At 42.7% G+C, this 23,677-nt stretch overlaps 1 protein-coding gene across 2 annotated transcripts in view; it reads right to left on the bottom strand.

Annotated features, from left to right (window-relative positions):
• The window catches only part of CBFB (core-binding factor subunit beta), a 39,380-nt gene that overhangs the window by 5,834 nt on the left and 9,869 nt on the right, over positions 1 to 23,677 (bottom strand). The window contains exons 4-5 of one of the 2 annotated variants that reach the window (XM_027646904.1): positions 12,345 to 12,461; positions 7,308 to 7,434 (exon numbers count right to left, since the gene is read on the bottom strand). In XM_027646904.1, the coding sequence (XP_027502705.1) occupies positions 7,308 to 7,434; positions 12,345 to 12,461 (244 nt within the window). The remainder of the gene's footprint in view (positions 1 to 7,307; positions 7,435 to 12,344; positions 12,462 to 23,677) is intronic. The other variant, XM_027646903.1, reaches the window with a different exon arrangement.

Genomic DNA, 23,677 nt, shown 5'->3' with positions numbered 1-23,677 from the left:
AAAAAAGAGTTACTAACAAAAAAGAGTTACTAACAAAAAAGAGTTACTAACAAAAACGTTTTGACTGGAGGGTAAACAAACAACCGTGGCCCCTGCAATGCTCTCACACCTGTGCTCTCTTCAACCCTCTGATGTCTGAGCTTTTTCCAAGCCCAATATATGTTAGCTGGTATGGACTAAAAGTCATATTAAGAGCATGATGCAGCATTAGTATTATATTATTTTTCTTCTCAATAAATTAGATTGCCTAAAATCGTCAAATCATTAATTTTTATCACTGACTTTTTTGAAAAAGGACCGTGTTGGAGCCTTTACATCTGTTCCTGGGGCACCTAGGAAAACAAATCTAAGAATAATGGCAATTAAGGAAGGAGGCACACGAGCAGTTCCTCCAGCTGCCAAGACAGTCAGACACCCTCCTCCTCCTCCTGCAGCCTCTCAATCCTGACCCACACTGCAGCCAGTGGTGCTTTCAACTGTGCCAACAGAACTCCTAAAAATGACTTTGAGAAAGCCTCTGTAACTGCCCCCTTCCTGTGCCTGTTCTGAGGCCTCTGATGTCCCCAGGGCAGCCAAGCCCTGTCACCACATGAGCTCATCAGGGGCAGAGGCTGCAGTCCCACCGTGGTTTACACGAGAGCGCCGAGAAAGCAGAACTGAGAGAGCTGGGAGCAAACTCAGCAAGCACGGCCAGGGTTGCCATGAAGATGGCCCTCCCTTTCCATGAATCACTCAAAAAACCAGCAGGGAAAATTGGGACCTCGGAATGCCAGGCAGTGACATGACAAGTACTACATAGATCTTGGGACACTGGTGAAGAGGAGGGAAGGAAGAAGGGCTGCCAAGAAGAGCAGCCAAAATAAAGTCTCTTCGTGGACAACTCCACTGCAATTCTTTAATGGGATTCTGGCAGCTCTGTCCTGCTGAAACAGAGCAGATGCACTGTGTGCCCTCTGCCACCTATAGTTTACTAAATAAGTGAAAAATCAGGCTATGTTATGAAAAACTAACCAGTGAACATTTGGATACTCTTAGAAGGACTGTCAACCTCCTGAAAAGGGATTAAAAAAATAAAGCAACCAACTAAACCTGAGAATACACTGCAGATACTTTTCTAAAAAGAAGAGAACCACAGGATAAAACCCACCCAAACCAAAAGCCCTGAAATAAGGACACACCTCAGCCCTGCCACCTGCCCAGCCTGCTCTGCCAGCAGCTGCTGGGGAGCTCCAGAGCAGGGCCAGGCCACTCAGCCCCATTCACCCTCTGCCCAAAACCTCTGCAACAGCTGCATCTCTGTTTAAAAGCCACTGTGAAGGTACCAACCCTGGTGCACCACACTGGGGACTGCAAGGAAAGGAAAGGAAAAGGCACAGCAAGAGCAAGGAGCTCTGAAGAGCTTCGAGCAGAGACTGAAATTTTTACTTTCGTATTAGAACTTCTTTTCCAAGGGAAGAAAAAAAAGCTTGAAACGCTCCCTTTTAGAAAGTATTGTTTGAAGGCTGGTCTAAAGGTTATAAATTTATAATTAATATTGATTGCCTCCAGACAGTTTTCCTCTGTTGCTCAGCCCCTTTCTAACCTTCATTGACTGAAAGAAGACGCTTATATTACAGTATTCCCTGATTTGCAAGATTGATCTCCTCCCTCCTGCAGTCAGCATTGATTCTGCACAGCACAAATTGTTTTTCTGATATATGCATTCCGTGGCACTTTCACACAAACACCAGCTAAGTTCTTGTGAAGCAAACCAGTCATAACATAACTGGCTTACTCGTACTGTACTCACACTGCAGAACCTCTGAGGCAAATCCACACACCCACTTTAATGCCTCTTTCCAAATTATGTTGTATTCTTCCTGCACACAAACAAATTACATCTATTTATGGTTGTACACACACAGAAGCATTTACCAAGTGTACACTACCCACTGCATATGAAAAATTAACAGTTTGGGTTTCTTTCATATCCAAAAACCTGTATTAAAGCTTACACCATTTTTATGCCATTGTCAGTTTGGAGAGTACATACAATAAGTATTAATTAAATTAATTCCAGATTAATTTTCGAGGAAAAAAAAATCCTTAAAAATCATAGAGTTTGATGAGAAAAAATTAAAAAAACCAACAAAACAAACAAAATTTAAACAAAAAACCCTCCAAACTTATTGTTATGCTATACTTTCTTCTGAAGCCAGTTAGATTTGACAAAAACACTTATAATTAGTTAGAACATTTATTTACACTAAGAGTTTCATCTTTAAAAAAGAAGAAGAAAGAGAGGAGAATGATTTTACCATCTAGAACCTTGGAAGAACATGAAAGCATAAAAGTCAGTCCTACTACTTCATTTTCTTTCAACTGTAAAGTGTTTACATTTCTGTAGCAAAATCCTGTTTGCTTTTTAAGAGTTCAGAACTTCAGCACAATTAAATGAAAACATTCCTGACAAACAACAAAAACGTGTAAAAACCTCGGGCAGGACTCAGCATTTAAAATGTAGGTAAATTTTTCTCCAGCAGTTTTTAAAGGCTGGGGTTGGTGGGGGGTTTTTGGTGCTTTGCATCGAGAAGGATTGCTACTGGAAGAAACAAAGGTTTCAAACCAGGGGTTTTTTTCAGCAAAATGAAGGTTTTTAAAATGGGAATTTCATGCAGTTTCCCAAAATGGTTCTGCTTAGGCATTAATGTAATTTATATTTAGCACAAGACCACAAACAGACAGATTGCTAGACTAGACTGTCTCAGGGACAAGCAAACCACTCTGCTTCTTGACTCACAGGGTTGCTAAAACAAAGAGCATGGCAGTAACATAGGAAATGAACACAAAGTAGAAATATATGACATTTCAAAACCAGTGGTTGAAGGAATGACACTGGAAGGCTGAGAACAGATCCAGCCCCTCCCCAGGTAGAGCAGTGGGAGCATCCTTAGCTGAGCTCCAGTGACACAGTCAGACAAACTGCAACCTCAGACCACTTCAAGTCTGAAATTACAGTGTGCCTGTACAAAACAAACCTTCACAAAACACCCTGTGTGCAGCAACACCCCAGAGAGCCTCCTCTCACCTCCCATCCCTGGAAAACCCCCCTCTGTGCCACTGCTCCCGCAGGAGCTGGAGGAGGCAGCTGCCTGTGGCTCCTCTGCACTGAGCACAGGCCCTCGCTTTCTGCAGGTTCTGACCTCACGAGCAGGAGCTGTTTGAGTCTCTCCCAGCCACTCAGGACAGTGGAACACGTTCTTGCATCATGTTCCTGTGGCCAGAAGACTGAAGAACAAGTAGAAGTTTTTACTGGAAAATTGAAGCGCTTCTGGACGGCGACTTGGCAGGAACTTCTGCAGAAAACCTCTCCTGCCCCTGAACCCTGGGCAGTCAGAGTGAAACCAAACAGCAGAGACACTCCTACTGACTGACTGTCTCAACCAAGACACAAGGAGATAAAGACACTGTGAAAATTAAAGACCTGCCTCACCAACGTCCCTTTAGTCTCCTCACTCTCTTCTGTTAGTTTGGTAAAGGGGGCACAAACACTTCAAGTCCATATTCCTGTTCCAGAAACACCCCTAAAGTAACAGCCTTAGACCAAGTTTCCCAGGTGTAGCACTTGCTCATGGAAAGAGAACTTCACCTTTGACTGGTGTGAAGCTATTAAATAGTCCAAGTCTGACAAGCAGCTCAGTGTTCCTAAACTTAATGAGCTTCCATCATTTATTTCATTTTTTTACAATAATCTTTAACCAGGGACAAAGTCTTTCTTTGTGTGTATCATTAAACATTCACTGTCTCAGCATTCCAAAGTTTTTGTAGAAGTAAAAGCCATTAGAATACATTATTAATTTTGAAGGCACTAAGAACACTCACTGACTTCAAAAGCATCTTTGAAACAAAGGAATCCTGAACAGTGAGGCAGGATTTGCAGTATCTGATGCAACCAAGCTACACAAGTTGATACAAAAACTCAAAAGCATCTTGTATTCAAAACAAACTATGTCAAAAATGTAACAGAACACAGTTCAACTCAGAGGTGCTTAAAAACTTCAATGAAAATTCCTAAATCCACGCACACCCTATTTACATTAGAGGAGTGCACAGAAACACGATCACCTTTGGAAATTCATGCACAACCTACCTTAGATTCTGTTCTCAGATGCAAAGAATATGTTCATTAAAATAAAGATCTGGTGTGCTAATGAATGGAAGTATTTGAAGAAAAGAGGGCAAACAAACTTGACAGCACTCTGAAGGTTTTTTGTTGGTGGGGATTTTTTTTTCTTAATTGGTTGGGGTATTTTTAGGATACTTAAAAATGAAAATTAATAAAGCAATAATTTTTAAATTGTTACCACACTTCCTATTTTTTCCCCCTTCAAAGTGTCACTGTTCTAATATCCAACTGCCACGTACGACCCACTTAAACTCCTTTCAACAACTTATCACTGATCACTCCCGTGCAAGGATATACCACTTTAAGTCTACAAAGAGACTCAGAATAAGGAATCTTTTCTACCCAGAAAGCTGTATAAATAAAGAATTTAATCTGATCATTTTCATATGCTGCCAGGCTTTGGATGGATAAATGTTTCCAAAGAGCTGGCGCCTCTGTTTTGGGTAGGAGTGGGTGGAATATTGCAGGATTCCCCTTCCCTCCCCCACTGAAGCAGAATCTGGTCTCTATTAAAGGCATTTTGGCTGTAATTCTACTGTCAGAAATATCCTGATTTTACACAGTGTTGCAATTCCTAAAACCATCATTAACACTGATGAGATCCTGTTCCACGGCTGCCAGTTCTGAGTTTTGCTGTCTGTGCCAAGCTTAGGAGGAAAGAAAAATCTCGAGTTTTAGTGATGCTGAGAGCTGTGTGGAGATCACACTAAAGAGATTAGGAGGGCAGTATCTTCATGTGTGTGTAGCATAACATCCACAAAAATGCACTCAGCACTCTTAGAACTGACCTTTTCCATAAAAAACCCTTCAAGTATCATCTCTGTAGTACAACCAAAGATGCTGTTTGACCTTTTGAAGTGCACAGGCAGTACCCGGGGCAGGCTGGATCGGGGTTTTTCCAGCTGCCAGCAGTGCAGGGTCAGCAGGTACCACTGACAAACCCTATTTCCAAGCTGCTGCATTAGAGTGGAAGTCAAGGAAGCAGTGACTGCTTTGGAAACCTGATTCCTGTTTAGGAATGCACTGTAAGTCTGTCTCTGCTCTCTCCCCTGTCCAACCCAGAATATCCCAATTTTTATGCAGTCCTAAGATCTAGACTGCAAAAGCTCATCTGTAAACATTCCAGAGACACAGTCAGAACATCTTACCCCAAACACACAAATCAAAACTGAAATGTGAAAACCAATTATAGACCTACAAGTATTTGAGGCAAAGATCTCTTGGTTACACATATTAAACATGTACAGTAAAATAAATAGCAAAATATGAACAAAAACGTATTGCAATTATTAAAAATCTGTATTTGCCATCACATAAATTTGATGCACCTTTTGACATAGTTTTTATTCTGCTTAAACATATTTCAAATCAGTAGTTTTTCCTTTTCTTCCTTTCTGTAGGTGATCTACACCAGTGCTTTAGAGCTAGGACAACAACTATTGTTGTTTTAAGAGAAAATGGGTACTAACAGCTAATGAGGACATCACTTAATGACAACTGCCTGCTGCCTTATTAAGAGCAAGAGTCTTTTCAGTAGTTATTGAATGCAGCTCCTGCAGACAGCCAGGGATGGTGCTTTTTGTGTCTCAGTGTCAGGAGTTTTGATGTCTGTCATGAAACCCCAGATGCTCAGTATTACCTCAATCTCACTGTTAACTGAAAGAGTTTTTTTGCACAGCTTAGCTGTAAGGAAGTGTTTTCTACACTCAGAGGAAAAATTAATTCTCTCAGAACTGCAGAAGTTATTTCATGAAGCCTCATTCTTTTTGAGCCTTCAGCATTCAGTATGCACACAGCTGCTTCTCTGCAGTGACAGGAGTGGGGATGAAGGACACAGTAAAGGAAAATAAATCAAGAAAAGCTTTAAGTAAATTGAGGTCAAAGACATAGGGCCAGACCTAAAGTTCCTACTTTGTGTTGTTAAAATTAGAGCAGGTGCCACAGACCTTCATCAACAGCTTAAAGCTAATTCTGCCTTCCTTCTGAACTGAGCCCACAGGCAGGTTCCAGCTATGCTGTGACAGAATCACTCAGCTAATCCAGCTGTTGCTCCCAGGATCCAGCAGCAGCCAGGCTTCCAAGGCAAGGATTTGACCCTTGTTCCAGCAGATCCCTGACCCAGCTGCAGCAGTGTTTGCAAGGAGACACCTTCCAGCCACCCCTGCAAAGTGAGAGACAGTGTTCTCTGTCTGCCTGCTCCCTCTCATTCTCATGCTCAGTGTCTTCCAGTTGTACTTGGAAGGGAAGAAAGTCTGTCTCATCATCTCAATTATCAGAAGGGATGCCAAAAGAAAAGGAGCTTAGCAATAACAATAATAAAATTTTCTAAAAACTGGAGAACCAGCAGATTGATCATATTGGATTATAGCAAAGCCAGGCTGCACTTACGAAGCAGGAAGTAAGAAACAGCATTAGTAAGGGAGAGAAATTCAGAGCATTTCTGTGTTCTCCCTATTCTCTGCCTTCACTTGCCAACTCCCCTCATGCATTACTACTCGTCCTCTTACAGCTCCTGCCTTTCTGACATCTCAGAGCAGCTGGTTTCCATTCCCTTTCCCAGCTCCTCTTTTCTGCTCAGTAATTTCTGCTCTCATCAAGAAAGAACAAGATTCAATCCTGTGGGGCCCTGAAGAAGCAAAGAACAACACAGGGGGAACTACACCAGTGAAAGAGAGGAGCAAGGCTCCCTGCCAGCAAGAAGAAGGTGAGAGGACAATAGAACTAGCCTGTACAAGAAAGCAGACTGTGGCATCTGATTAAATTCACTGATAATGTTTCCCACAACATGGGATAGTGAGATCCAAAATTATGGCCACAGCTCCCAAAGCCTTTTCTGTGTTCATGAGAAATGCACGGGGTAAAAGATCCCTCTCCCTGCTATTACAGTATCATTTGAGAGAGAAATGGAACTCTGTGAATAAATATGTCCTTACAGCTTAAGTACCCATAGAAAAGGCCATCTACAGGAAGGAAGAAAGGATAAGATCAGAGAATTCTTATCAAAACTTTAAAAACTTTAAATCCATTTTTACGAGAGTTAAAACCAATGCATTTTGCAATTTTGATACGACACCATTGAACAAACAGAAAACACACAACATTGTACAAACAGACAAATCTAAAGGTTTGGGAAAGTACTAACCAGTTACTGACAGCAGCTGTGAAACCCTCACCTCCATTTCCTCCCGGTGAGACCTGTCTCTGTCCTCGAACTCGCGGGTTCTCCGCCGAGCCTCCTCGAAGGCTTGTTGTGCCAATGCATCCTCCTGCTACCAAAGCAGAGGACACAGAGTGACACAAAAGGCAACCCTCACTTCTACCACATCACACTTCTCGTGCACAGTCAGGATCACTTACTAAGGCAGCAAAGTCAAGAATGTCCCACGGAACCTGCCAGAACACAGAGGAGCTCCAGCAAAGGCCAGCCCAGGTTAATGAAATAACACTCACCTTCACTGCAGCAGCATTTTCAAAGGAGAGCTGATTTTCCAAAGTAGTTTAAATGCTGCTGTTCTTTTAAAAAGCTAGGAATTCTCAGAAGTTGTATGAAAAAGGCAATACATCTTATTCTCCTTATAAAAGTAATTTTGAAGGCAGCATTCACAGGTATAGCTAGCCAGAGTCCACTAGCATCACTATATAAACAATGGTAATGTAATTCTCCTACATTTAAAAAAAAAAGTATTACCTAAGTTACAAATCAAATAAATCCTTCATTTTATCAAAAGCTGCTGCAGGTGCATCAGTATGAACATTCTTAATCCTTATGTTTTAAATTCACATAATTATATTAACTTATAATCTATATATTATATATTTATAATTATATACATTTATAAATTAAATGATATAATAATAAATCCTTATTATTTAAATTTAATAAATCCTTATTATTTAAATTTAGGTGCACAAGAAAGTACAAAGCAGAAATTATTCCTCTACTAATTAGCACACATTCCCATACATTGGAGGAGAAACCTGCAGCTTTTCAACAGCTCTGTAGTTTATTTTCAACAATGGCTTATGCACAGGAATAGATTTAATAAATTTACACTCAGAAAAAAAAAACCCTTCAAACTGTATCTTCTATTAGAAAATGTTTTAAATAAACTCTTATTAATATGTAAAGCCATTACTAATTGGGTTAGAAGTTATTTCTCTTAAAGAGGTCTTTTAATACATATTTTCTGTTACCCATCAGAACTTTCACATTTTCAGAATGGAAGAGTAAAGTCTAAAGAGGTTCCACAAAACAGTAAGGGACAAACTGTGTTGATCTCCCTCCTCCTGCTCTCCAGCTGGAATTACCACTGACCCTGCTCCCCATTCACCCACACACAGACATTATTTCAAAGTTGATCATTTTAAGAGAAGCCAACCTTGACTGCTGGAGGACACGAACATGCAGAGAGCCCAGCTAAGTGTTCACCTACCAGGGGATTGAGCACATCAATTTTTTAATTTCAGATAAAGCAAGCCCAGTCCCAGAAAACCTTAAATTGCCTTTTTTGCCGTGGGCACAGTGCAGGGCCCTGGAGCTGCTCTGGGAAGTGATGGGAAGGGGCTCCCTCGGGCCCAGGGCAGGGAAACACAAACAGCTGCCAACCCACTGCTCCACAGCTCCCAGGAAAGCCACGGAGCAGGGCAAGGCTTAAAGCTGCCAACAACATTTTCACACTACCTGCTATTTTTAAGGGTAGAATTTGGCCCTTTACAGCTATCTTAACGTTCACCCAAGGCACAGCAATCAAGGTCAGACAGCAGAAAGTAAGTTTGTTCTTAATAATGCAGAAGGAGAGAGAGAAAACAGATAAGCTCGTCTCCCAGATGGCTACAGGAAAGCTGCCTCCTGGTTTACAGAAGAGAGTTATGTCTTTATTACCCTTTTCTTAAACAGACTTAAATAGAAGCAGATTCTTTTATCATCAAAGGTTTTTGCATTTTGCCATCATTTACAGTGGTCACGAACTGAAAGGATGACACACAGCCTCAGCCAGAATATTTTAAAGAAATGGTCTTAACCAAAAGAAGCCAAATTAGAAATTTATGGGGGGAAAAAAATCAGTATGTTGACATGCAGGATGAAGATGTGCTGACAGCTGAAACACTGGTTTACTAATGTCTGAGAAAGCAGAAGAAAAAAGCATCAGAACTTTCTTTTTTTTAGTAAAAAAAAAAAATTCTGCTCTACTCTTGGTGATACATTCTAACAAATTAACCAATGTCTCAATCTTATACAGCAGGAATTTAACAAACACTTTTAAAAATGTCACTCAATTCTAGGAATTACAGCCTAGTGAATGCAGCTGTATGAGACCAAATCATTTATACATCTTAGTTTTATTCCACAGAAACACTCCTGGTATGAATCTAGTAAGAAAAAAAAAGAATAAGCAAAACATGAGCTGTATCAACACAACAACAGAATGAAAACAAACCTCCCAATCCAGAAAATTAAAAAAAACCAAAAAAAAGACAGAAGCTTACACCCCACACACACTTATACACACAACCCCCCAGAGCAGCCTGGTAGGGAAAGGTTTGGTGAGATAACAGGATGTTCTACTGCAGAGGAGATGCAAAACTGCTGGAGACAGAAACTGTCTCTTAAGGACACTTGAATATCAAATCCAGGTAAATTTCAGCCCCAAATAGGGCAGATATTCAAGCTGTATGTACATCTGTGTGTCAGTGCAGTAAAGGCTGAACAAGCAGCAGAATCAGGGCCTTTAGCAATAAAAAGTAAAAGTGCTCAGTAACCAGACATGAACAGGCTGAGGACTAAGTAGAAAAAACAGTAGGTTAACAGTTACAACTTAAGTACTTCAGTGTTATGTGTGTGGATTTTCTTCCTAAAATATCTGCTGACTTGCTAAAGGACAGTATAATTTCTGAAGTGTGACAGCAAAGAGAAGTTTTATCTGATCTCAGCATTAGTTGGTAAAGAAGTGGCAAGAGACAAGAAAATGCAAGAGCACTACTTTTGCACAAGGCAAGGTTTCCAGAAAATGGGTGTGTGTTTGAGCACCAGCAGGACCTTTTCTTACAAGGGACAGTGGGTACCACAGGCCCTACAATGCAGAGTAGGAGGCACTTCAGCCCAGTGTGACATCAGTGTTATTTTGGGATGAATGTCAGCAGTTGGGTCAACGGCCTCTAGCAATATTACCACAGTTTTAAACAAGGAAGCAGAGTGACAGATACAGGAAAAAGGAAACTTAAGACTGTGAAAGATTGCCCAAATGTTTCCAGTACTAACAGATGTAAGGGTGCAGCTCCTTCTGTGCCTGTACAGTTCCTCATGGCACCAGGAGCCCTTGGGCACTACTGCTGTAGCAAATGAGGTGACCAAGGATGAGCTCACAATCACCAGGAAGCACAAACAGCTCTGAGGATCCACACAGGGCAACACCTCCAGCTCAGCACCCTGTACTCACAACTGGAGACAGCACTGACACCTGGGAGCACACACACATCCCCTCACACACAAGCAGAGCACAAACCACAGCTCCAGGGCACAAACACTTCCTGGAGACAGCAAAAAGGAGTTGTGAAGTGTTGTTAAGACAGCATACACACTTCAAGAAACTAAAATAACTTAAGCACTTGCAAAAATATTTATTGCGAAATTAAGAAGAGAAAAACTGAACCACAGGTCACCTGAGCACTCTCCTTTTTGGAAGGGTGCCTGCCTTTTTGGGGAGAAAATTTATAAAGCAGTGACACTGCTTCCTTCTGAGTGCATGTTCCCATCAGTCTGCTCCCAGTTCAGAAGTCCTGTGATTTAGTGTTATGTATCAAACTTACTAACTGTAGATCCTTGGGATTTATCCTGCACAGTCCTCAGGGCTCTCCACCTGCCCTGGCTGTGTAAGCCAGTACAGCCCAAAGGCCTCCTGATCCATGGAGTCCAGGGCACTGCTGCAACTGGAGCTGAGCTCAGAACATCAACACACAGCTTTGCAAGAAGTGAATGCACAGGAAAGAGTGGATTTTGAGTAAAAGCTTGGCTTGTGGCTTTTCTTGTGCATTGACAAAAGGTGGCAGGATTATTCTCTCTTTCTAGGCATCATGAAGAAAGCATGCAGGGCTGTGACTGCTTCTAAGACACTCTTTTGACACAAAGCATTTCTATTTAATCCAGAACACAGTCATATTAAGAACATCTAATTAATGTGCAAATTGGTTTCTTAAGTTAGGGAGAGGCAAGGCACCACAATGGAGGAAACTTCTTGGTATTGTGGTGGAATCAGAGGGCTCCTACTCATGATGTAGTGACCAACTGCAGCTGTAGAAGGACTGAAAAGGAAACCCCACAGAAGTGAGGGCTGAGAATGAGGCAGAGAGTGGAAATAGAAAATGCATCCTTATTTAAATCCAGGGCACAACTGCCAGGAGTAACCCCCCCAGGGCTGAGTTCATCCCAAAATATAGACTGTAAGTCATAACTCTGGTGACTGATGTTACTGATCCAATTTACTGACCAATACACAGACAGGTGATCTGCATAGAAGCCCACAACAAACCTGGTGCAGCAGCTTTTAATATCAGCTGAGTGGATTTGTTACCAAACTACATTTCAAAAGCAAAGACATGTCTCAAGTCTGACCAAGTTAAAGAATCCTACTGTGTAAGTGAACCTTGTCTATCTGACATCCACTTTAAAAGGCATTTCCTCTGTCTTGACTTTGTTCTCGTGTATGTCCAAAGATTCAGCTGCTGGGCAGTAATTCTGCTGGTGGGAAGTGGGCAGGTAAGTTCTCAAAGGCTGCCACACCTTAACAGAGCAGAGAGTCCACCAGTGTTAGGGGACAAATAAAACCACTCTTCATTCTCACCCACATACAATAAAACAAAAAGCTACTTAAAAAACCCCTCTATCACCCTAAAATAAACAGCTAGAATAGACTTGCCAATCAAACATGCATGGTTTTTCAAACACTTTGATTTACTACTCTGTAGCACAGTAACAGTGTGGCTGTAAACTACAAGTGATCCCCACCCCTAATATTTGACCACATATTTCTGAACTTCTGTACTATAAGTTTCCTTTGGAGTTTGTACTCAAAGTGAAGGCAGAAAAAAAGCAAATTAGAATTTGTGATCACTACCTGCCTGCGTGTTTCCTCCCAGAAGAACAAATGTCTGAGGCACAGTACCCACGGGCAGGCTGTCTTACCTGTGCTCTCTCTTCATCAAATTCCAGGCAGCCCATTCCATCCAGTCTCTGTAGGTCTATCCAGCCTTTCCAGATCACACAGACACCATTGAGAATCATCGGTGCCTTCAAGTACACCTGAAATAAAAGCCAAACACATGCTGTGGATTTGAAAGCGCTCACACCCGTGCCTGCACAATGAACATACTGATCCAGGAAGCTCCTCTGTGCATTCTTAGAAGAACATCCAAACCAGCTGGTAACATGAGACTCCATTTAACAGCTTCTTCTGCCTCCTTTCCAAGAACTCATTTTAATCAAGTGAGTGCTTTAACTTTTGCCTGCTGAATGGATGGAACAAATTTAAGCTGTGTTCTCATTTTATAAACTGGCATGCACCAAGATTTGGTTAGAACTCTTACTACTTTCAGTTAAATTAACTGTTTTTCTTGTCAGCTAGCCTTCCTGTCACCAAGGAAGTGGCACAATGCCAGACAGGGAGGATCCTTTACAGCACATTTAAACAGTTAAATGAACACGTACTCCCAAGAAGCACTGGATTGAACCCCAACACACGAGAGCTTTCATCAAAGAGCACATACTGGTTTCAATCCTCCTAAAATTTATGAACTAGTCAAAATTCAATAAAATACACTATATATACACACCATGCTAAAAATAAGGAAGTCTTCCTGTGTCAATTCTAGCATGTGGGAAAGGGTTTCCAAAAGAAGCAACACCAGATGATGAAAACCCAAGTACAGCACCAATGTGCACAGTGCCTTGAACTGCAGCAAGGAATAATGCATGAGCTTAAGGCCCCACATCTAGATAATGGTAGATGATACAGTGATGACACAAGGGAACTTAAAAAGAAGCAAATACAACATTAAATGAGTTTGACGTGTTGTATTTAATGACGTCAGCCTTAAACAAAAGTCACAGCAAAATTACCTGAATTGTACAGAAAAAAAAATAAATAAAAAAGAAAGATAAAAATCAACCTTCTGTGGTTATTTCAGCCTACTTGGCAAGTCAAAACCCCTCGTGGAACAGAGTTTGTCTATGTTGAATCACCAGAGAGGCAAACCAGGCACGCAGGCCTGCACCCACTTCAGACTGGAAGACTGCTCACACAGATCAAATCCAGAGCTTTTTCAGCCTTCTGGAGCAGCTCAGCCAGGTGGGGGAATTCTCACACAGCACTTCCTCTAACAGCTCTAAATTAATGCTCTGGCAATTCCTCCTGAGAGCCTCATCGATGCTCAGCATCGCAGAGCACCCCAGCTGTGCCTCCCTGCTCAGCTCCACACTCACCAGCTCAGGTCACTGAGCAGAAGAGGAAAAGCCCAGAGGAGCAGGAGCCCCAGAGGAAGGTGAGCCTCCCACGTGCAAAGGCACTAAACAACATGAAAGGCAACCCACGAGTGGGAGAAAGGGAACAAATAACGTGAATCCAACTGACAAACAAGTAATGTTATTTGCCAAAGAAAACACACGTTTAATCTCCCAGCTTGACTTCTGCAACTTAGCACACTTTGGTCCAAAGTGATGCCCTCCTGATGTTTTAATGAGTGCAATGTGCAGGAGCTCAGTGATGAAGGGGCAAGGGTTAGTTCAAGGGATCCTCCTCCCATGTGCACTCCCCTGCAGGGTCTCGGCCGAGGGCACAGGCAGTGCTCAGTGCTGGCACTCGGGGCACAGCCCTGGAGTCACCCCCAGCCCTGCGTGGTGCCAGCACAGCTCTGGGTACAACCCAGGGCACAGCTCTGGGCACAGCTCTGGGTACAACCCAGGGCACAGCTCTGGGCACAGCTCTGGGTACAACCCAGGGCACAGCTCTGGGCACAGCTCTGGGCACAACCCAGGGCACAGCTCTGGGTACAGTCCGGGGCACAGCCTGGGGCACAGCTCTGGGCACAGCTCTGGGTACAGTCCAGGGCACAGCCCGGGGCACAGCTCTGGGCACAGCTCTGGGCACAGCCCGGGGCACAGCTCGGGGCACAGCTCGGGGCACAGCTCGGGGTACAGTCCGGGGCACAGCCCGGGGCACAGCTCAGGGCACAGCCCGGGGCACAGCCCGGGGCACAGCTCAGGGTACAGCTCGGGGCACAGCTCGGGGCACAGCTCGGGGCACAGCTCGGGGCACAGCTCAGGGCACAGCTCGGGGCACAGCTCGGGGCACAGCTCGGGGCACAGCTCAGGGTACAGCTCGGGGCACAGCTCGGGGCACAGCTCAGGGCACAGCTCTGCCCCACGGCCTCTGTGAGCAGAGGTGTCACAAGTAGTGTGAGTAAGACGTGGACTACCAGGAAACCACCTCCCACAGCCCTCATTTCGAGACTGAGCATTTCAAACACATCCCACCCTCTCAGAACAGCCCTCACTCACCCATCTCACAAGGAGTAAAGTGCACGTCATCAATTTAATACCTGTGTTTAACTAGTTTAGAAGTGAAAAACAGTTAGAAGAGGCTATTAGTACCAAGTGTCATTCTCTTCTAAGAAGAATGAAGAATAATTCAAGAGGGGAAATAAAAAAACTGCACAAGCCAACTATGGGTCTGTAAAGACAAAGCAGCCTGTACTCTAATCTAGTTATGTTTTACAGGAGCAAACAAGCCCTTTGCTGATCTTCACTTAGGGTTTACTTCTCACCTGGCCTCTGGGATCCCTGGTCCCTGCTCTCTGGGATCCCTGGTGCCTGCTCTCTGGGATCCCTGGTGCCTGCTCTCTGGGATCCCTGGTCCCTGCTCTCTGGGATCCCTGGTCCCTGCTCTCTGGGATCCCTGGGGCTGCTCTCTGGGATCCCTGGTCCCTGCTCTCTGGGATCCCTGGGGCTGCTCTCTGGGATCCCTGGTCCCTGCTCTCTGGGATCCCTGGTCCCTGCTCTCTGGGATCCCTGGTCCCTTCTCTCTGGGATCCCTGGTCCCTTCTCTCTGGGATCCCTGGTGCTATCTGCCCCGAGCATGCTGCCCAAAGCTGAGCTGCTGACACAGCAGCTGGGGAACCTCTGGCACACAGCCTGACCTTTCCAGATAAATCCTGTGCCCTTGCTCCCAAATCAGAGCCACCACCCATTCAGTAGCTCTTCAAAACTCTGATAAATAATCATTTTTCCCTTCTGAAAGATGAATTCCTTAGCAAGATATTCAGGTTTTGAAATTACCATATAATCATTCAAATGTAGTACAATTCATATTGAAACCCCACGAGTTTAGGCAGGAACTTTTCTCTCATTAAAACACAATAAAGCATACTGATACTTTTTAATTTATTTTAGAGAAAGGAATTTAGACTCCTTTTCCCCTCTCTCCTCTTTCTGGAAAATAGAAACCACCTAAGACTATAACCAAAAACGTTTAACCACACATTTCCTTCTTTTCAATAAAGCCACGCTGGTTCCCTTTCAACTTCTGAACTTAACAGAATAATTAATAAATTACTGCTCTGCCTCTGAGCACATGATCTGTTATGGCACCTCAAAATCCAGCAAAGTGGTCTTTTAAAAAAATTTTAGAATTGCCTGCTCTGAAAGTTGGCTCAAGACAGTCACAGTAGGAGATCAAAAGCAAAAACTGTGTTATTTCTCCCCCCCATTAATATTATATGATTACACAATTTGATTAGAAGTAGACAAAAGAATGTTGTTGTAACTCTTTCAAGGTTTTACTGTTAACCCCAGGTTAATTGCATTTATATATTTTTATAAGTCCTCCACACATCTCTGGGTGCTTTTCATAATAATACCTGGAAGTCAGTCCTGTAAAACTCAAGAGACAGATGAAAAGCACTAAAGAGCAGAAGGAAGGTTGGAAGTCAGGCAATTAACAAATTCATATTCAGGGGACAAATCTAATGCTACATAAAGAAACACCACTCTAGGGACATACAAGAGGAAAAGGTAAATCATACAGCTGCCTCCTTTCAGTACAGCCCAGCCTATAAACCCTTTCTGACACTGAGAGGAGACACTTGTGCAGCTGAGTAAAGAACTCATACACATGTTCAAGGATGAGAGTAAGTTCTCTCTCATTTTGCACCCTCATTTTCCTCACACTGGCACAGCCAAAGGTAGTTTGCTAGATTGTGAGAGCCAAGTAAACTGTCATATACCAAAATACGCAATTTTTACTAGACTAGCAGCTGAATTTTTGTTCAGGTGGCTATTGTACAAATAATTTCATCTCAAATGACATCTTCCATTTCCAACTTCTACTACAGATCAAAGTAGCATTAGAATTTTTAAATGAGAAAAGCAGACGTCACTTTGGAAGCAGCCTTTTAGTGTTAGAACAAATATTCTGCTGGCTGATTGAACAAGCAGCAAGAGTAAACACTCTTATCTCCTGACAGATTATCTGGACAGAGGACAAACAGCACCACAAACACACATAAACTTGAGAAGGTGCTGCATGAATAGGCTTAGTTGGGCTCTAAGTTGTAAAGCTGTGTTTGTGCTTTCTGGGAGTCCCAGCCAGCTTGTTCTCAAAGACCTCTGTGCCACACCTTCAACATATAGTGTATCTCACCCTCCCTTTTGTACTCTTTCAACTAATCTGTTATTTCTTCTGATCTGCATTTAAATGAGCAACTCTCTCCTCCAACTCCAACTAACTGAGAGTTATCTTTGTTCTTAAAAATAGCCGAGGACGTGGATTCTGTAACACCATTCATATTTTAAAAACCAAGCCATTTAAACAGAGGACAATTCTCAATGACTTTTTAAAAACTGCTTTATTTGAGCGCAAGATGAAAAAACTCGGTTTCACATCCTATTTTAGCCCTCTAGTAAATCCTTATCTCACAGCACCAGGGTATTTAACCGATGTGCTGGAGATAGGCTATCTGTGAGCTCCATCCACACATCCTGCAGTTACAGACAATGCTCCTGCTCCCCACAGCCACCGAGCCATTTCCTCCCCCAGGGACTGCCCCGTTCTCACCACCCACCCACTCCTGAATCAGCCAGAGCCAGGAGGAGCCCAGCTCACCCCCCAGCTCACCCCCAGGAACAGCAGTCCCCAGTGAAGGGGTGCAGTCCCTCCCTGCTGTTTGCATTTTCCCAGCACACTGGAGCAGAAGGCTCTCTCAGAGGAGGCTCAGCCCTGACTCACCCTGTGCCTCATCACATCTGCCCATTCCCAGCTGCTCACCCACCTCCCCCAGGATCACACCCCACTGGTCATGTTTGAACAGCAGTGTCCCAGGGACTGCATGGATGAAACACTGACCATCGAGAAAGGAACAGCTGGAAACATTTCCTCCAAGAGAGAAAGCTGTTCAATCGGTCAAGGCTGACCTCCTCACTTCAGCTCCTCCTTACATTATCTATACACACTGCTGGGCAAAAGGAGACTGCCTGTTCAAAATCTTCCAGTAAGAAATTATGTATTTATCTCTTTCCTTTAACAGGAACCTTATATGAATATATATACATCTTTATAAATAAAATGCTGCAGTCTTGCCATGGACATGTGGCATGACTGTGCTGAAACGTGAAGTTGAGTCAGTCCCATCCCTGGGTCCCCTCCAAATGCCAAGACTCACTCTCATATCCCAGAGAAGGGTGTCTAGCCTGGATTTCAAAGAGGGGGCAAAGCACAGGAGAGGAAGCAATCTATGAAATGCAAAAAAAAAGTAACAGCTGAAGTTACAGCAAAAGCTGACAACTCCACACAAGGCTTCAGACTACACTTCCAGATATCCATCACTCTGACTTTAAAAGAAACTAATGACAAGCAACCAAGGTACAGACAGAGTTTACAGCATTTTTCTGACTTTGTAGGTTTAATTCCGAAACAATGACCTTGTAACATAGTTTTTTTTAACTGTTAATGAAACAGTAAATACAAACAGTTGAAAAGAATCCCCTTTAGAAAGTCACTATGAGTGAAATAGACTTTTAATTTGGATCAATCCTTCTGCCTCATGCCTCAAAGTATATTATTATTCTTTCTTCAAACACACAAAAAAGTGTTTTCTATTTTATAAGCTACATTTTTGAGCATCTTCCATTATATGAAAATGAGGTTTTGTTAACATTTAAACCTTACACTCTTCTGCAAAAACGTGAAGGAAGTGATACTTTCTGACCAAACAAGCATCTTTCCTAAACAGCTGTACACAGATGACCCAGCTGTGGCTCTCAAGATGACTACAGCTCCAAGCTTCTCAGGGGTGGCACCCGTGTCACAGCTGGATCACACCACCACCAACAGCCTCTGCTGCCCCCTGAGCAGCTGCCAGGGTGGGACTGCTGGGCCAGGGCTGGGCAGGGCAGGAGGTGCCCAGGGACACCAGGCTGGCCAGCAGCAGCTCTCTGCCTGTGCCCTGCTCCTCCTGCTCCTCCTCCTCGGATCACAGGGACATCTCGCTTTACAGAGAGGAGATTCTGACAACAGCACAAGGGGGAATGGCTTTACATTGCCAGAGGGCAGGTTTAGATCAGGGATTAGGAAGAAATCATTCCCTGTCAGGGTGGGGAGGCACTGGCACAGAGAAGCTGTGGCTGCCCCATCCCTGGAAGTGTCCCAGGCCAGGTTGGACAGGGCTTGGAGCAGCCTGGGATAGGGGAAGGTGTCCCTGCCCGTGGCAGGGGGTGGAAGGAGATGTTCTTTACAGTCCCTTCCAGCCCAAACCATTCTATGATGCTGATTTAGGCTATGCAAATAATCTGAAAAGAGGCTGGTAAGAGGAGGAATGACCAGGCCTGTTGTAGTGTGTGAAGTATTCATTAGAAAAAGCCCATTTCAACTTTTTAGTTTTCTTCTTTCCTCTAAGTTAACTACATATCCCACAACACTCACCCAGAAACCAAACAGACCAAAAAACATCCAACCCAGGCATTAGTTTTTACAGAACACAAGAAGAATTTCTGGAAAGAGAGCAAAACATTCAAAATGAAATCAGGTTTCTCTGCTTCATCAGCTCTGACACAGATTGATTCCTCAAGCAAACCCAGAATATTAACAAAACCGTGTGTTTGATAAGAGTTCCAATCTAGACTGTTATGCTTAAGAGGGGGAAAAGAAAAAAAAAGAAGAAATAGAAGTTCTAAAAGTAGCCTTTCATACCATGATGTTTTAACATGACAAAAAGCACTGGAAATTCAAATTCACTGACTGTGAGGAACAAGATATCTTGAATAAAAGAATTTGCTGAAACACAAAATATCCCTCAAATTGCTAACAGCCTGTACTAGAATTTTAATAGCAACAAGTAAAAATAGCTGAGCACAGGGCTGAGTAAGTTAACTATTATTTGCAGAGATTTGTTGTACATAAGCAGTTAAAATTGTTGTTAAATACTTTAAACTCCTGCATTTTTCCCCCTTCGGAGCAATATATCCCTGGTTTGTTCTGCTTCTGTGTACTTCTGCTCCTGCTTAAAGCCAATTAACAAAGTTGCAACTATGATTTAATTTCTCAAAAAGGTCTTTTATTTGGACCCTTAACAAAATACTGCACTTGCCAGACTCAGGAGTCATAGAAATTTTTTATTTTTTTTTAATCTAAGTTTTAGACTCATAAATGCATTCCCCCTACTCCATAGAAACTTATAAATTAATACATGCCTATAGATACACACATACATGCTAATTTTATGGAGATTCAATATACAGCTTGAAATATTAACTTCAGGCATTTCACAACAACAACAAAAAAACTCAAAAAACTTCTGCAGTAAATTCCATTCAAAAGCATCAACAACACAAAAAATTATTTCAGCTCTCTAATTATAGCAGAAGGTGTTTGGATAACAAGTGACAGTATTTCCTTGGTGTATTCCCTGAGGAAACAATGCACTCCAGAACTAAAAAACACCTCAGAAAAATCCATTTTTACAAACTCATGTAGCAAAAATATCCACGTGCAGACTCACATTAAAAATATCTCTGTAAATAACATCAGAGCTGTGACAAACCCTCTCCCAACACGTTTTCTGTACTACTGCAATGCTACAGTAATGGGGTTTAGTTTCTAAAATGTCACAAAAAGAACAGCAGAAGAATTTTCCTCACTTTACTGGAGAGTCAGAGTTTGAAAGTCCCTTTCAGAAAACCTGGTATTTTTATGGTTTTTTTGGTTGGTTTCATTTGTTAGTTTTTTCTGCACAGTTAGCTCAAGTATGTAATCATGACTCCTTCTTGAAAGCAGATTGATGTTTCATTAAATTATGCACGTTGCTATTTCAGTCAACTAAAAAACAAGTCTATAACTAAGAACAGATATGAAGCAGTAAGGATGTCAGATTAAAATCTGTGGAAACTGCAGCATTTTATTCCTGGACTAAGACCACTGTTCAGTACTTCTGCTTACAAGCTTGCACAGAAAAATACCAAAATGCTACTGCACAGAAGTTATCCTCATCCATTTAATAACAACCAAGGCTCTCCAGACACAGCTCTTCGTTCCAAAATAGTGCAGTTTCTGGACTAAGCAGAAAACATGAACCAGACCTGACCACAACCACCAAAAAACCCCCAACACAAAGCAAAAAGTTGACAGCTTCTAGTTTTCACATTGTCACTGCAGAAAGGTCTGATGCCTCCCAAGGAGACCTGCACCTCAGGCTCCTGTCTGACCTTGCAAAGACAAAACCAACCACACAGCTGGAACTGAAAAATCAACCAAATGTAATGAGCAGAATACAAGGAGCATCTGAAAGGCAAATACATGCTGGGCTTTTCCCCCTTGAAACTCTACAGGGTCTTTTATCAGTCCATCTTTACTACCAGATTCCACACGAGAAAGATGGCTGCATTTGAAATCTGCCCTCCCTCTTATAGTGGAGAGGGCAGGCACTAAAAGACTCCATTTTTGTTGCAACAATTAAAAAGAATAATGTTTTTGCAGCAAAAGATTCCCAGGAGACTGCTGCTTGGTTTGCTGCTGCAAGCACACATGCACACTTATGCTCCCAGACCCAGTAACTAACAGGGGCACACACAGTTTTCTGCCACGTTGACAGAATATTTTCCAGACAGAAATTTCAATATTCCTCGGGAAATTCATTCTTTTCAAGCTTTCAGAAAAAAATCACATAGCAAAAAGCAGTTATAACCAGCAACTGCAATAAAGGGTTAGAAAAAGAGGTTTATCTAGAAGTCATCATTTGCACACCATGCTACCTGGGTGCAAATAAACAGCCTATTAAGCCCCTACTTTTGAACTGAAAATTTGAAGTATGTAATGCAAGTATACTCAACTAGAAGTTACCTGATTTTGACAATATGGGCAAGCAACTAATAAAAACCATCCAGGAACGGACCCAAGCAGGAGAGGGGCAAGAAAAGTTGCTTCTTCTGCCCTTTGGCTTTCATTACCTTCTTGAGCACTCTGACAGCCTCGTTCTTCCCCCTTAAGCAGGATTCAAGTCTGGGAAAACTGTATGAACATTTATTCAACAAGTAGTGAGTGCTGCATCAAGGTTTAAAATAATGTTAGTAATTTTTTGTCTTTTTTAAACTATAACAATTACGCAGCTTTCATCACTCAATAAAATTTCATAGTGTCAAATATTCTGCAGAAAACTGTCAGCTTCTGCAGAGAACATCCTTAGCAATGGCTGGGGATTTTCTTTAACAGAGTAACACCAAACTTGCAATTATACAAGTTAATGAGCTCATTTTGCTACTTGTGTTTGGACAACAAAGCTTGAAGAAACATTACAGTAACTTTCAGAAAAGTAACAGTTTCTTGGAGCAGATGTTTCATCCTATTGAATTATTTTTAACATGAAGCATTAAGTGATTTTCACAAAGAAGCAGACATTCTCAACAGTGATGCTCTTACTTTTCTCATTCATTTATAAGAAGAGCAGAGAAGCACAATGTTAACAACTTTGCTCAGTAAGTGGAGACTGATATGCAAACAAGAGGATTCAACAATCCAAATGTCTGGATTTCTTCCAGCATCTGTGCTGTAGAGATCTGAAGTACTGCTTTTATCCACACAGCACTCCTGTGCCCTGTGCTGCTTCCCAAATGCAGAAGTGAGCTTGCTAACTCTGGTTTTGTTCCTCCTCTGGGAAACTTTAGGATGATGACATGAGTATATTTGAAATCTTGTCTATACAACTCTAATGAGTGCATTTAAACCACTGGAAGGAGTTCAAGGAGCTGTGACTGAATAACTGCTTCTACACTGGGTAAGAAGAGCTGAGCAAAGGCAGGTTTGCTGCTGGCAGAGCTCAAGCTCTCCCACAGCTCCAAGTGCTGCTGTGAGCACTGCTCCAAACTCACTGCTCCAGAATGGCATCACCTGCCTGGAATGACCAACGAGGGAGCACAGGAACAGAAGGATCAGAGATGGAGGGGGCTGAAGGATCACAGGGAGAAGGCTGGGGATAGCTGTCACATGAGAGATGCCTGGTGTGACTCATGCTCTGGTGGCAGAGGGCACCCTGTGATAAATCACTCTGGCAGCAACAACTGTCCAAACCCAGCCAGTGGCTGCTTGCCAGCCCAGGACAACGTGTCCTAGCAATCTACGTGCCCTAAAGATTGCTCTTCCCAAAATCCAAGTTCCTAACTGTTCATAGTGTATAAACTCCCAGTTGCATCTCCCAGCTGGGAGGTCAAGTGAATAAGCAAAGATACGCTATCACTACCTGGCTTCAAATGGAATTTTGACTAAATAGCTCTCCTCTATGCAACAGCAGGTCATAACAAAGAACACTTCCAAGTATCTAGGGGGAAAAAAAAAAGAAAAAGTTTCACTCTTCTCTAAAGCAAAAATGGTTCTAGGAGCATAAACAAAGAAATTACATAGCTGGAGAAAAAAGAAAAGAAAGAAAAAGAAACTGAGAAGTCTCTGCCAAACAAGAGACTCTTAGGTACAAAGATAATAATAAATTTTAGAATCACAAGTACCTATAGAAAACTAATATTTTACTCAAAACCATATAGATGATCCTGGATGAAAACTAATAAAGGGGATGATCAAGAAAAGTGGATTCTTCTCATTCACCAAGCCTTTGCAGGACTCCCACCAAGCAACTCTGAGAAAAAAAAAAAAAATCAAGTTGTTCAGCCAGGCTGGGTACAAACTAGATATTCCACCAAACCCATTTATCTGCTGTCAGAATAACCACACACTGACCTTCTTGTTTCAGGCAAACAGAAAAAGTCTGAGAAAGATCAAAAGGAACGTGATGTGGGGTTTCTTCAGGGCAGCACCACTTCCCTTGGCCGGGCAGGCAAAGGCAGCTCGAGGGCCCTGAGCACAGCCAGCCCAGCAGCTGAGGGCCCTGCACTGGCCACCTGCTGCTCCCCACAGAACAATCCCTCCCAGCTACCACAAGGGTCTGGGGTTGTGGGGTCACCGGGTAGGCATGAGTAGGAGGATAACA

This window comes from Corapipo altera, unplaced genomic scaffold (genome assembly GCF_003945725.1).
Source record: "Corapipo altera isolate COAL_440 unplaced genomic scaffold, ASM394572v1 62, whole genome shotgun sequence".
Classification (NCBI taxonomy): Eukaryota; Metazoa; Chordata; class Aves; order Passeriformes; family Pipridae; genus Corapipo; species Corapipo altera.
This window is presented reverse-complemented; position numbering and strand designations above follow the sequence as displayed.